This window comes from Sesamum indicum, linkage group LG8 (assembly GCF_000512975.1).
Source record: "Sesamum indicum cultivar Zhongzhi No. 13 linkage group LG8, S_indicum_v1.0, whole genome shotgun sequence".
NCBI lineage: Eukaryota > Viridiplantae > Streptophyta > Magnoliopsida > Lamiales > Pedaliaceae > Sesamum > Sesamum indicum.
The window spans coordinates 8,312,324-8,325,911 of record NC_026152.1 but is presented as its reverse complement, the minus strand read 5'-3'; the positions used below and the strand labels follow the sequence as shown (position 1 = coordinate 8,325,911).

Below are 13,588 nucleotides of genomic sequence, written 5' to 3'. Positions count from 1 at the left end.
ACTGGAAATAATGCATGTCTGGAAAGGACCACCCACAACGCAGGACTGAGGACAGGCCTTTGCAGTTAGGTGAAAGGGATAAAAGAGAAAGCCGCAGCAGCAGCTTTCAATACTCTCCTCTTGGGCCCTTCACATCTTCACCCCCACCATGTGATGCTTTTGGCTTCACCTTTTCTAGTGCAACAAAAATTAATTAATATCCCTTTCACTTCTTAATTATATTTTACAAAAATAAAATATTCTATATATTACTCATTATTAATATTACAAAATTAGAGAAAATGATAAATTGCAACGACCTTTCATAAGGTTAGTAGTCATAATTATAATTTTTTTTATTATTTGAAAAACTACTGACATACTCCTGATGCTTAATGAAATTATGTATCCTTTGCACAATGACATAGAAATGTGATATTTAAGGGTTATGTGATGTGATATTTTTCATATATGTACAACATGTGATGCTAAAAATGATAAGAAAAAGAAATGGAGAAAGATAGAAGAAGGGGGTAAGGGTCTTATAAAATCTAATCCAGTTTCACTACATGACAAAAAATGGCCATAATTTTGTTGGTCACGGATGCTTATGTTTTTTTTAATCTCATCTTTGTTGTAATGAGTTTGCTTAAGAATAATAAACGTGGGGATTTTCACTACCACTTAATTATTGGTGAATTTAACTTTATTGCAACCATCTTGTCTTGTTCTAACAAAATTAATTAAGTGGGCCATAATTGTTTTCTCTTGTCTATTATTAAAATTTTCAACTTTAATTAGTATTCTAGATTTATTAATTTTATTTTATTTTTTTGCTCTCCTTTCATTGGCATGCATAATTGAGTTGGCACGCACAACAAAGATGCATTCCTCCCAACCATATTGTATTCCTATATTTCCTATCCGGAGATATGTACATAACATGGGAATCACTTTTACTCCAATCCATTTTTTTTAATTATTCTTTACCTATCAAGATCAAGAAATTCCTTATAATTAGTATCATTTTTGTATGTTATCAAATTTTATTCTATGCTTTACTTACATACTAAATAAATTGGAAAAAAAATAACACAATTGATTACTTTAACAAATATACGATGTTAGCATCAAATACAACGCAGCAACGCACTCACAATGCATCAATATATATATATATATATTTGTACATACATATTATAGTATTGTAATATATAATACATGGTAAAAAATATACGATGTTAGCATCAAATACAACGCAGCAACGCACTCACAATGCATCAATATATATATATATATATTTGTACATACATATTATAGTATTGTAATATATAATACATGGTAAACTATCAAACCTAAAACCTAGTATTAGCTTTTTCCCTATAAGTTAGAATTATTTATGTAAGTTGAAGCAATGAAGTTAGTGGGAAGGGAGAAAAAGAAAGAAAAGGACAAGAAGCACATAGGTTTGTTGGGTTGTGGAATGTGGAGTGAATTGGTTAGGCAGAGGCACCCTAATAGAAACACATAGTTAAAGGTGGACGCGTTTGCTTCCTGACGTCTTGCTTGATTGATAAAATTGGGATCTATTTTGAATTTTATGAATGTTGATGTATATTTATTCTTATAGTAGTTTGTTGAATTTTTTTTTTAATCTCGTCCGAATATTGATATATTAACTTAGTCTGTAAATTTAAATATATTGAATAATGTAGCGAATAAAAAAAGTGAAGGTATAGGTAGTGTGTTTGAAGGTTTATTTGGCAATGTTAGGTAGAAAGGCAATTTGGTGCTGCAGGATTCACTCTACATTATTATTCCACAGCTTTGAGTGAGCAACAAGTGAGGTCCAAATTTGGACCAATTCAAGACTTTGCTTCCAAGAGACAGGTTACAATGTGCAATAACATCGTCTGCAGTATCCCTTTTTTTTCAACTATATGTATCATTTTCTAATCATTTGCAAGAGATTTATATGCTACAGTTTGTTATAGCATTATGGCTGGAGCCGAAAAATAAATTAAATTATTTGATATTCGATTGGAATCGATAGATAAAAATTTATTTGGATTCGAGTTGTTGGATTTAATAAATCAAATTTGCACAAATAATTTGGTTCAATAAGCTCTGGAGCTTGGGTCGTGCTTGATTTGATTAGTGTAAAAATAATAAAATATACTTAAAAAATATTAAATTATTCAAGCTCGGTTCATGTTTGATCTAATTAAAATTTATTTGAGTTTGATTAGATTAGTAATTGAACCTAATTCAAACACAATTTTTCAGGCTAGATAATAATTTGAACAATTTTAAACAGTGATGTGTTCTGCTCGACTCATATCATTTACAAATTACAACCCTGATTATGGCCTCAATTAACATATTTATAAGGCCCCGTTTATTTTTATATAAGTTATTTGGATGATACGATACGAAAAGCTATGTATTGATTATACTATATTTATTTAGGCTGTTTGGGTTGAGTTATTCAACCCAAAAAGTAATATTAATGATTTGTACGTTACCGAGTTCTTGGACGATGGATCCATTTAACAGGATGTCCCGTCTTCGACTCCCTCAAGTTTAAAAAATTATAAGCCAGCAGTAAATTAATATTATCATCATACAAATATATTGTGAAAAATCCAATAAAAAATCTAATTAATCTTAAAATTATAATGCGATAGGGGCAGTGGTTTTAGGCTTATTATTAGCCTAAGTGGCGGTGAAGGACGCAATACGGAGGAGGAAGGCTGAATTAGTGACAGCAGGCCTAGGCTGAATAATTATGGCTGTCAATTAAGTAAGCTATCAACATAATTGTGCAATTAAGACTATATGATCGGGTAATTAACAAAATCCCCTCTTAACTAAGCCCATCATGACTTTGTTCCAAGTTTCGACGCATTTGATTGGATTTTTAATGTTTTAATATAGTTCATGATGTTTTATGGTTGTTTCAATCATTAAAAGAAAAAAATAAAATGAAATAAAATATCCTCTAACCTGTCCGCGTTTGGTATTGAGATGATTAATAGTTTAGGTATAAGTTGTTGATTAGAGAATCTTAATAGACCAAAAATTGTGGGTGGGGGGAGGCTATGAGTCTATGTCTAGTTAATTAATTGGATCTATGTAAGCGTAATTGAACTTTCATTAAAAGGCTAAACATTAGGTGTAAGTTGTGGAATGGTACGCAGTGTTTTGTACCTATACTAATCGCCAACTACTGATAAATTGTTGGTCCAGTGGTAAGTGAATTCGATTTTAAGACAAAATTTTGTCAATAAGCAGAGTTTGAGATTTCATGGTACACTTGTTGGGCACCCTTTGTTTCATCTCCGATATAGGATGCAGACTACAATAGTGGAAATGAAAAAAAAATCAAAATTTTCTATGGGAAGTCTTATGTTGGAACATGAGTGTGTGTGTGTGTGTGAGTAAATATGTTGGATGTGTGCCTAAAAACTGACTATGATAATTAAGGATAAATCAGACACCACATTGACCTGAAAACAGAGCATCTCAGATTAGTGAACAACTAATCTGCAATCATGAATTAAGTAATAATACATAGTCCAGAAGCAGGCTCAGGCTCAGGCTCCACCATTACAACTCTATAGTCTACTCAACCTTAAATCAAACCCCCTATGCCCAACTCATTCTTCACAATGCAATCACATCTTGCCCCACCTGGGCACTCAATACAGAATTTACAGGTTACATGTTCGCATTCTTTTATACAGTTCCACAGAATCAAACTACAATCGGTACGTGGGAAAGAACCGAAACGTTGAACTGGGGAAGAGCTGCTCTGCAAGAAATTCCCAGCGTCGTTTCTGCTAATTCGAATGAATTAACAACGAGAACAAGCCAAGATTTGAATTTCGAGCCTTTGGGGTTTAAGCTTTTGTTCCGTAATTAGACTTTGATTGCATAACTAAATCCAAGAGGCTTCATGTAGTATAAAATACTTAGCTCTTGTATTATATGCTTGCTTTCACAACCATTATTACATCCGATTACTTGGTTCGACCTCTAACCAAGAACCAAGTGGTCATTCCAGCATATCCTGCAAAAACAGCAAATACATGATTTCTGGTTAGAAACTGGGCAGGTCATGCAAGTAAGAGAAAGCAATTATCATGAACTATGGATCTGGAAATTATTGTGTGCTTTTCTGGAATCTGGTTAAAATCAGAAGACATGTTGGTGTAACGAGATGGCAGAAACCACTGACCGACAATTATTCTTCTTCCATGTGTCAAAGAGTGAGAACAACGGAAGGGGCGTCCTGTCTCGGCCCTGCTACTGAACGATAGACATAAACTTTGTCGGCTTGAATTTCATCACTTCCATCGTCTTTGATTACTTCGACATTCAACCTCGGCATCTCCCGTGCAAGTAGCCTGCAACCCTTCATTGTCAAGTTACACGCCGACATCCATAACGATCGCATCATTTCATATTTCTTGAGACCAGACAGAAGAGCTGCATTTCCAAATGGGCAGTCTCTTATCTCAAGCTTTCTCAGCTTGGGGCAACCTTCCAGAACACACTGCATCCCTCTGTCGCTGCTGCCAGCAAAAGCAACGGAAAGAGTCTCGAGATTTTTGGCATACTTCCCTATGTACTCGAATGTCGTGTCAGTAAGAAGTCCTGAAACTGAAAGCCTGCGGAGTTTTGTGCAATTTTTAGCCACAGCTCCAAAGGCTTCGTCCATAGGTTCATTTGTCAGGAAATCTGGCTGGCGCGGATTCATTATGCAAAGACGAAAGTGGGTAAAATCAGGGCAGTTCTGAACAATGGTTACAACAGCAGCATTCGTCATCCTCCGGCAAAAGTAGAGGACATAGCGGAGTTTACGGCATCCACGAGAGACAGCCAAGAAGCCCATCTCAGTCACACCATGGCGATGATCAAGATCATAAGGATCAACGGGGAAAACTCGGAGTTCTTCAAGCAAGGGACAGCTGGACCCAACAGCTTCGAGCCCCTTGTCTTCAACAGTATCAATGACCTAGGCAAAAAAGAATAAGTTTAGATATCAGAACATGTAGATAATTAAATTAGGAGGTGCATACATAAAACGGTATGCAGGCTCAGAAAGTTAGTCTCAGAACTTCTGTTGCTGCTCATTTTGTTCCTTTTTCCTCCCTTTTATTACAGGGTGTATTATGCCATGTAGTTTTCAAATACTCTTAGCAAAAAATTTTGGACCTTTAACAGGCCATTAGAAAAACGTCCAGCCAATGACTAGAAAGCAATACGAGAAATTTCACAGGTTCAGGTATTATGTGACATGCAGCACAAGAAAAGAAAAGAGACATTAGAATAACCTTTTTTTTTATGTTCTGCATAATCCAACATCAGTGATTACCTCCATTTAAACGCCTAAAACCAATTAAATATATAGATGCCGCTTGTCTATTATGAATATTAATAATGGCAACAGAGACTTCTCAAAATATTTGAATATGCATGGAGTCCGTGATTATAAGGTTCTGGAGTTCCCTTCTATAGTCACTAAGATCCAATGTATTTTCTTGCACATTCTTTCTTTTCCAGAATTTAACTTTACCGAGACTCAAATCTTCCACAACAGAACCTCATAAATAGCAAACCATTATAATTTTAATTATTGTTTTCTTACCCAGAGGCGTCGCAAATTAGGGCAGTGAGCAAGAAGCTTTGCAAGTTCACCACTTTGAAGGACCGCATCACTCAAGTTCAAGAAAGTCAGACCAGAACAAGCTCCATAAAGAACAGGGAGATAGAAGGAAGTAGCATCCCATAAACCAGAAAGAACTTGGAGATTTTTACTATTCCCAAATGCACTTTCAATGTCCTCGTATTGCCGAGGTGTAAGTTCTTGCAGGAATGAGCCAGTACTAAGCTCTGTTAACAGAGGAGCATGCACAAGCAGCCGTTGTAGTTGGTCCAAGGTAATGTTTTCATTGACCTTCAGGACCCTCAATGATCTGCACCTACTAACAAGTTTCTCCAGGGCCTCAAAACTCACCTCGCTGTTGAGGCTGGAAAAGTTTAGGATTTCCAGTGAGGAAAAGTTCTCCGGGAAGCAACTCAGCCAACCTCCACCAACGTCCACTGTTACACTATCCTGTATGTCGAGCTCGGTCAAGTTCCTAGAAGCCAAATTTACACATCAAACGATTTTTAAGAAAAATGTCAAACCAGCACAAAAGTAAAGGGTATGGCTGACTAAAATACAATGTATGCCAGCAATAGCAGATTTCAACCACCTCCAAGCTTATACTTCTTTTGTATTCGCCTCGTATCTTTTCCATTGACTTGTTCTTTATCGTTGTCATATGGTTTAATCATAATCTTTTTGGCATTTGTGACCATCTATATGCAACGATCAGTAAGTGCAAGAAAACTAGTTGCTGCTTCTCGACATGGTTGATCAGTACTTGATGGTTTACATGGCTCATAAACTTTGCTTTTTAACAGAAATCAGACACTTGGAATCTCCACATTAATGTGTTTGAAATCTTTTTTTTCTATTAATCAATGATCTATAGTTGTTCTTCAACAATTGATGTCTCTCATTTCTCTTTTCAGCATATTAAGGGTCAAACAGAAACTAGACGACTGCATCCCAACATAAAGTTCCTCAACACGATTTACAATACGGCCCATTTACTTCGAGGATCGTATTAAATGAATGATAGGATTGTCTATTACTAAATAAATGATAGAAAAGCCCTGTATAATTAGTTGGGTGTTTACTTATATGTATTATGAAAGCAGGATAAATTCTATCAAGTGTTTACTTTGATGTATCCACATGCTTTTAGTAGGAAAATTACCTTTGAGCCCTCGTTTACAAAATTTAATAAACAAAATAATAATAATAATAATATCATTTATTATTTCCAGGGTACAATGGTCATTCACATTTGGTGCAACCTTTGGGACTAATTTTATACCACCTCCCAAGGTAGTATTAGTTATTCAGGTGTAACACTAATCAGTACAGGGCTTTGGTTTTATACTTGGGCCCCATAAAACAAACTAAACACTATATTAACCTGTACTAATTTCCTTATACAGGCTTATACACCAAAGTAAATGGGGTCTACAGGTATGATAAGATGCAAAAAGAAAAGGCATAAAACCATAATCTGACTGTAATTGCATGTCATGAAATGTTCGTATATATGGTTGGTGACACCTTAAACATAGAGGCATATGCAGTTGAAAAGCATCTTGTTTAAGCCCTTTTAACCAAATATATATTCCAAATTCAGCTGAAGCTTTTCATATTCATGGTGAAAGTTTTGAAAATACACAACCATCTTTGCAGTAATGAACAATGTCTCAAGCATCCAACAAGGCAAGAACAAACAAATAGTTCACCAACCATCTAGCAGTAATGAACAATGTCTGAAGCATTCAACAAGGTAAGAACAAACAAATAGTTCACAAGTCACTAGACATTCAAAGCCCATATGACCTCCGTTGGCCAATGAATGTGGAAGCCTGTGGACAAAGTGTGACATCAGGGACATGCCATCCATTAAATGCCAAGTAACAGGTCAGATGTCACACCAAGAAAGCAACAGCCAAAAGCTTGAAAGAGAAACATAAAGTAGAAGCACTCAATTCCCACTAAAATCTCTGTTTGATACAGTATTAAAAAAACAGACACACAAGACAACTTATACACAACCAATCTCCCATCACTATTTCTTGGTGACATCAACACCACAGCTTTCCCACATTGTAAATATACACAGATGACTTTACTGATTCAAATATCAATATATAAAAAATAAATTACAAATGTACTAAAGAGTATGTGTTCAAACACTTTAAAACCTAAGCCCACTTCAGCAAAATTAATGATCTCAATAAAAGCTACAAGGACATTCCAAACACAAGCAATCCATAAGTTTACATTCAGAAAACAGATTACGTAAAAGTTGTACTCAATACTACAAAGCTTGGTTGATTATTCCAGACAACCACAATCCTCATGACCCCCCAAAAGATTCAACGAGGGAGTCCGCCCATTCCCAAGAAAAATAAAAGATAGAAGACAAATAAACAGAATTTTCTTTCAGAAAAGATCTAGAGGAATCCTAGGAGTTAGCATTCTGAAACTGCAGGTTAGATGAAATAATTTTCCATTTCCAGAAAACCAAAGACCTGTTCAAAGCCTAAGCTATAATGTCACAATTCATGGAAAACATAACACAATCCAGGCAGCAACAATCATTAAAAACAAAATGACTAACTCAATAGACGATAAAAGAGCAGACCCTTACCCACAATGAGTGGTAATGGCTTTGAGCCCATCATCAGTGAAACCATCGCAACTTGACAAAGATAAAGCCCTGAATTGCGGAAAAGACTTGGCTAAGAGCTCCATGCTCTCATCACTTACCGTCATCCTCTTGAGCCTCAGCTCCTCCAGAAACGGGTAAGCCTTGGCAAACATGACCAGCCATGAGTGCACATTAGCACCCCAATCCCGCGGCAACATATTGAAATCAGAAAAGCGAGGTTTCCCTTTGAGTCTGACACTCTTAATCTTTGCAAACCTTCTAGCCACAATCTCAGGAGACACTGAATAACAGTTTCCAATAAAAAGATTAGATCTTGTCCATCTCTCAGCATTGTACCAGTCTTTGCAGACAAGGGAAACCGAGTTCCTGTCCTTGTGTGAATCTATGAGTGACAGGACCTTCTCCAAGACTTCATCTGGGAACAGCGAGTGAGGGTGACTTGAACCATTCGAGTTGGGTAAGTTTGATGGTAAGACTTTGGACTTCTTGGGGTCTGGATTCATTTGAGTTGTCTGATGATAGTCGATTCAGAACTCAGAAGAATCTCAAGCACCAAAATAATCTGCAAATTCTAACATACATGAACAAGAAAATCAGGACCGGTGTCATTTAAATGCATATGCATTCATACCGCAACAAAAAATTTGAATCTTTAATTCAAAAGTCAATGAGAAAGGAAAACGAAAAAATCATATAAAAGAGAAATCTTGAATTTGCTGCCTTTAAGAAAAGAGTAGAACCCATTTCGTTTAAACGTATGAATATTCACACTGCAATAAAACCAGGCGATCGAAAATTCAGGAGGAAGTAGGAGAGAAATCTTGAAACAAAAGGGTCGAAAGATTCCCTTCAAACAAAAACAAATAACCAAAGCTGTTTAAGATTATTGACTAAAAATTAAAACTTGAACCAAGATTCTGCTAAACCTAAATTCTTGCTGGGCTCACCTGTACCGTCACTTCAAAGCTGAAATTAACATCTTAAGATAAATGGTCAAAGAAATAGAAAGGCAGAATCATCACAACATTCCCACACAGATGCACAAGCAAAAGTACCTCAATCCAAGAACAAAAACAGAAACCCGCCAAGAAACACGACATCCATAAAGTCGAGGGTATAAAAATGCACATATACCTATATGCACAAGACAATTTAATCGGAACAAAGAAAACCCACAAACAAAAGCAAAAGTGTTTTACCTCTCTCTCTCTCTCTCTGTGTTGAATGCTTGGAGGAACCGAAGATCCAAAGAAATGCTCACACAAGCAACTTGCATATTATAGCAAGAAAATAGTAGTATGGTATTATTTTAATTAAAAGAAAAAGAGTTAAAAAGAAATATATTTCTACGTAAAAATACAGAGCTTTATATATCATAATAATACGTATATGTGAACAGTAAGATACATGTTACAGTGCATAAAGTACGTAAAGCTTTTAATTATTAGGGGCGAGTCCACTGTCCTGTCCACCTTGGCTCAACACTGATGAAGTTGACAGGTAATGGTAGGGGTAGCTTCTAACCTCCACCGTTGTGTGATATGCGCACTCCCTCTTATATAATGACACGTATGCTGCGTCCACGTTGTTGCGTAGTTGGCACCCGGCTCATGTTAGATTCTCGAAGGTTGATTTGACTCAACCAGTATAAAAGTCAGAAAGAGCTTATTTTACCGTTTTGTAAAGATCAAAATAGAAATTTATGGATCGTAAATATAAATGGAAATTTATTTATTTTATCATTTTATTAATTACTTAATATCGTGGATAATTATCTTATTTTATAAAAATTATTATATTTTATTATGTTACTACAACCTATAATTCACAAACGTTTTAAAAAATCATTCCATACTGTGTTGGACATTGACACAATCGAACAAAATATTTATGTTTCAAAAATATGAAATAAAAAATAAAAAGAATACTATGTTGGATACATTTAGAATTTTTTTTATATATATTTTTAAGTTATTATTTTATTAAGAACTTAGATGTAAGATATATTTTATTTTATGTTTTATTTAGATAATTTTTATATTAAAGATTTTAATTTTTTAAGAAATTAAGAATATATATCATAAAAAATATAATATATATATAATCATATCAGTATCATATCTATCGTTGTTTCCGTATCTGTGCATCATAGACTAAAAAAATAAAACAAAAGCTTAAGACGTCTCAAAAAAAATGATTCAAGTTCTTTTTTCCCCTTTCGCAGCTGAAAATTTAGATCGTACTTGGTTTTTATTATATATTTTAATATAAATTATGAAGATATTTAATTAATTTTAATATATTGTACACTGGAACCCATCCATCCTAAAAGAAGAAATTGGTGGAAATGCAATAAACATTTAAGCCCAATTGAAAAGAAAAAAAAAAAAAAGATTAACATGAAATTCCCTTATAAAGCATGATTGTTTGATTTGGTACTCTAATGCCATCCCCTTCTGCTAGTGGTCCACTTTTATTTTGAGGAATTAGGGTTCATATAAAGAGTGATCAGCTTTGGTTTGTATTGTTCAAATGCCATATATTCCAATATCTCATCATTGATTTTGGACTTGGATACATATATATACATATATATATCATTCATTTTGACCCCCACACAAACTTCAAATTCTTTCAAGTTTTGATCATTATTAATCATGTGATGGGAATTGAAATGATCGATTTTAAATATTTTTCATGCGACTAAACAAATACAAAAATAATAAAAGATTGAGAATCTCTAAACCTGATTTCATTAGATTCTTCCGTAAATATTTTTTAATGAATTTCAAATTACAGTGAAAGATAGTTCTTGACAGAGCCCCTAATGAGAGGATTTCGCTGCAAGTTCACCAAAATTTAAACCCTTTGATGAGGAAGTCACTTATAATTATATGGGATGCGACGAATTTATTTGAAATATTCTCTCATTATATGAAAGTTAACTTTTTTTTAAAAAGAAAAAAGAAGAATGAAAAAATATGTAGAGACATGGTTGGGCAGTGACACAGAATAGAAGTGATTTGAAAAAGGGTTTTTGTTTGAGAAGTTGGAAAGAAGTGACAATTGCTCCAAATTGAACTACTTAGGTACCAAAAATTGGAAACTGCCGGAAATGGACACCAACAGTGACTAAGTAGGTATCAAGTCTCAATCCCAATCCCAATCCCAATCTCCATCCCTTTTTAAGTATTTTTTGGTCATAACAATTTCAATGCATTATTAATTAATGTGTTAGGATTAAAGTTCCATAATTTGGTGTAATTACACGTAAACTCCCTATAATTTAAAAAATTATATCTAATAACCCTGACGCTTGCTTTCGTCTAACAAATAAGTCCTCATATTAGTTAAATTTCACTGAATTTGCTGATATTATTAAAAAAAAGTCTGAATGAAAATATATTTATCCTTGATTGATTTAAAATTGACTTATTGCAGGTCAAATAATTTTCAGAACTAAATTACCCTAATAACAGTGAAGATATACCTCATCACATGCATTAATGCGTAAAGACGTATGAAAGTAATTTGATCAGAAAAAATTATTTGACCTGCTATAAAATCGGGGTAAATATAACTTTTTTTTTCTGATTTTTTTATTAATATCAATAAATTCGGTAAATTTAACTAGTGGAGGAACTTATTTGTTAATCAAAAGCAAATTCCAAAGGTACTAGACGTAGTTTTTCATACCACAGGGATTTATGTGTAATTACATCAAATCTTAAGAAAGGAGAGTTAATTATTCCTAGTTTTTGAATAGGTGAATGAAGTAGATATGAGTGGATTAGGGATGAGAAATCGAATTGAATTTTTTATTATTAATACATTTATATATGTTATATATATGTAAAATAAATCGAAAAATGCAATACGGTACTTATACTTCAATCATGTATATTAATTAAATATAATTACATAATATTAATAAACAATATATAATTATTATTAATAATAATTGATTTAAAAAGAAAAATCGAATTCGACTAGAAAGGAGACCTAAGCTATTGTCTGGCGATGTGGGAGAAGGGCATGTTACCGGCAACGGCAATCATCTTTTCTTTTGGATGTCCGCATCATTATCCAATCCCTGTGTCTGTCTCTGGCAGTCAGTGGCTCTACTCTTTTGTCCACTTCCCCTTAGCCAATTTCAATTTAGTCCAGCCGGGGTGGGGGTTTACACGTGTCTTCCATTATTGCAACTCACTTACGGCCCCACTTCCCTAATTTTACTTTTCTTTTTGGGCTGGACTTTTGGAAACTATGGGCCTAGCCTGGATAAATTGTAAGTGGGCTCTAATATTATGGGTTTTTCGTCTTCTAACTGTAGTTGCCTTAAATTCTATACTCAATTGATTACTGTACAATGTTATCGTACTTGCACTTTGGAAAATTTCTAACTAAATTAGATTTGACATTACTAAATTAATTACAAAATAGTTATTATATGATTGGCTACTTTTCTTAAACTATATACTACAAATTTACTGCATTTGCCACATAGTCGATTCAAATTCGTCCAAATCTGATTATGTTAGAATTTCTCCCATACTCCTTGAATTGTACAATAGTTGAGGGTCCTTTGAATGTATAAGACACAAGTCCATAAGTATCATCAAAGAAGAAGACAATGAGGATCAAGAATCAGACAAGAAACACTCATCTGAAACGGTAGAAGTAACCTTTTCAGAGTCCTCATCTGCCACCTTTGCAAACAAAACCTCAAAAATCTCAGCCTGCTTCCCTCCCAACTCAGTTAATGCTCCTCCTTCATGATCTTCACACTCTTCCTCATCTTCCAGCAGTATTTTCTTCCAAAATGCGTAATCACTTGATGAGTTCTCCGGATTGGAGGCATCTTCCTGATCTTGATGAACGTCTTTCCCATCAAAATCCTCAACAACTGTATCTAGTTTTCTCTTCTTTCTATCCTCATCGTCACTGTTTCGCTTTCCAGTTTCAAGTTCTCTCATTTTCCCAACAAAGATTTCGTCGCATGTCTTAGCCCAGTGGCTGATTAGTCTCTTTGATGTGTTCTCAATGTTGTCACCACTGTTGCAAACGCCATAATGCGGAGCTCCATCTCATCTTGTTGCCGTTTCAGCTTCCGGATTTCCAGCTTTGATTCATCTTCCTCGTCTCTCAGAATGCTTGTCCTTGTTGCAATGACATTGTTGTTTGTTTTGTTATTAGGGTTTCTCCTCTTGATGTTTGTAAGCAAATGTTCCTTCCCTGCTTGAAAATTTGGATTTGCATACCGCCATGGATCCACCCCTATTCTCCGGAAACCC

The 13,588-nt window shown here is 34.6% G+C and overlaps 1 protein-coding gene across 3 annotated transcripts; it reads right to left on the bottom strand.

The window, feature by feature from the left end:
* On the bottom strand, positions 3,484–9,627 carry LOC105167936 (protein TRANSPORT INHIBITOR RESPONSE 1-like). Of its 3 annotated transcripts, none has more exons than XM_011087827.2 (5): positions 9,494–9,627; positions 8,274–8,856; positions 5,633–6,125; positions 4,220–4,999; positions 3,484–4,051 (listed from the first exon to the last, which is right to left on the bottom strand). In XM_011087827.2, exons 2-4 carry the CDS (start codon positions 8,795–8,797, stop codon positions 4,244–4,246), a joined length of 1,773 nt encoding a protein of 590 aa, XP_011086129.1. In that variant the 5' UTR covers positions 8,798–8,856; positions 9,494–9,627; the 3' UTR covers positions 3,484–4,051; positions 4,220–4,243. The 3 variants fall into 3 exon arrangements, with proteins under 3 accessions (XP_011086129.1, XP_011086127.1, XP_011086128.1); XM_011087825.2 differs by having other exon boundaries at positions 8,274–8,865; positions 9,494–9,605; XM_011087826.2 differs by lacking the exon at positions 9,494–9,627 and adding an exon at positions 9,242–9,389 and having other exon boundaries at positions 8,274–8,865.

Bases quoted from the DNA above. Each gene is read 5' to 3' on its own strand.
- LOC105167936 (XM_011087827.2), bottom strand. From the start codon at position 8,797: ATGAATCCAGACCCCAAGAAGTCCAAAGTCTTACCATCAAACTTACCC. The intron at 6,126-8,273 runs GTAAGGGTCTGC...TTTGGCTTCTAG, and splicing joins GCCATTACCACTCATTGTGG to GAACTTGACCGAGCTCGACA. The intron at 5,000-5,632 runs GTAAGAAAACAA...TTTTTTGCCTAG, and splicing joins CTAATTTGCGACGCCTCTGG to GTCATTGATACTGTTGAAGA.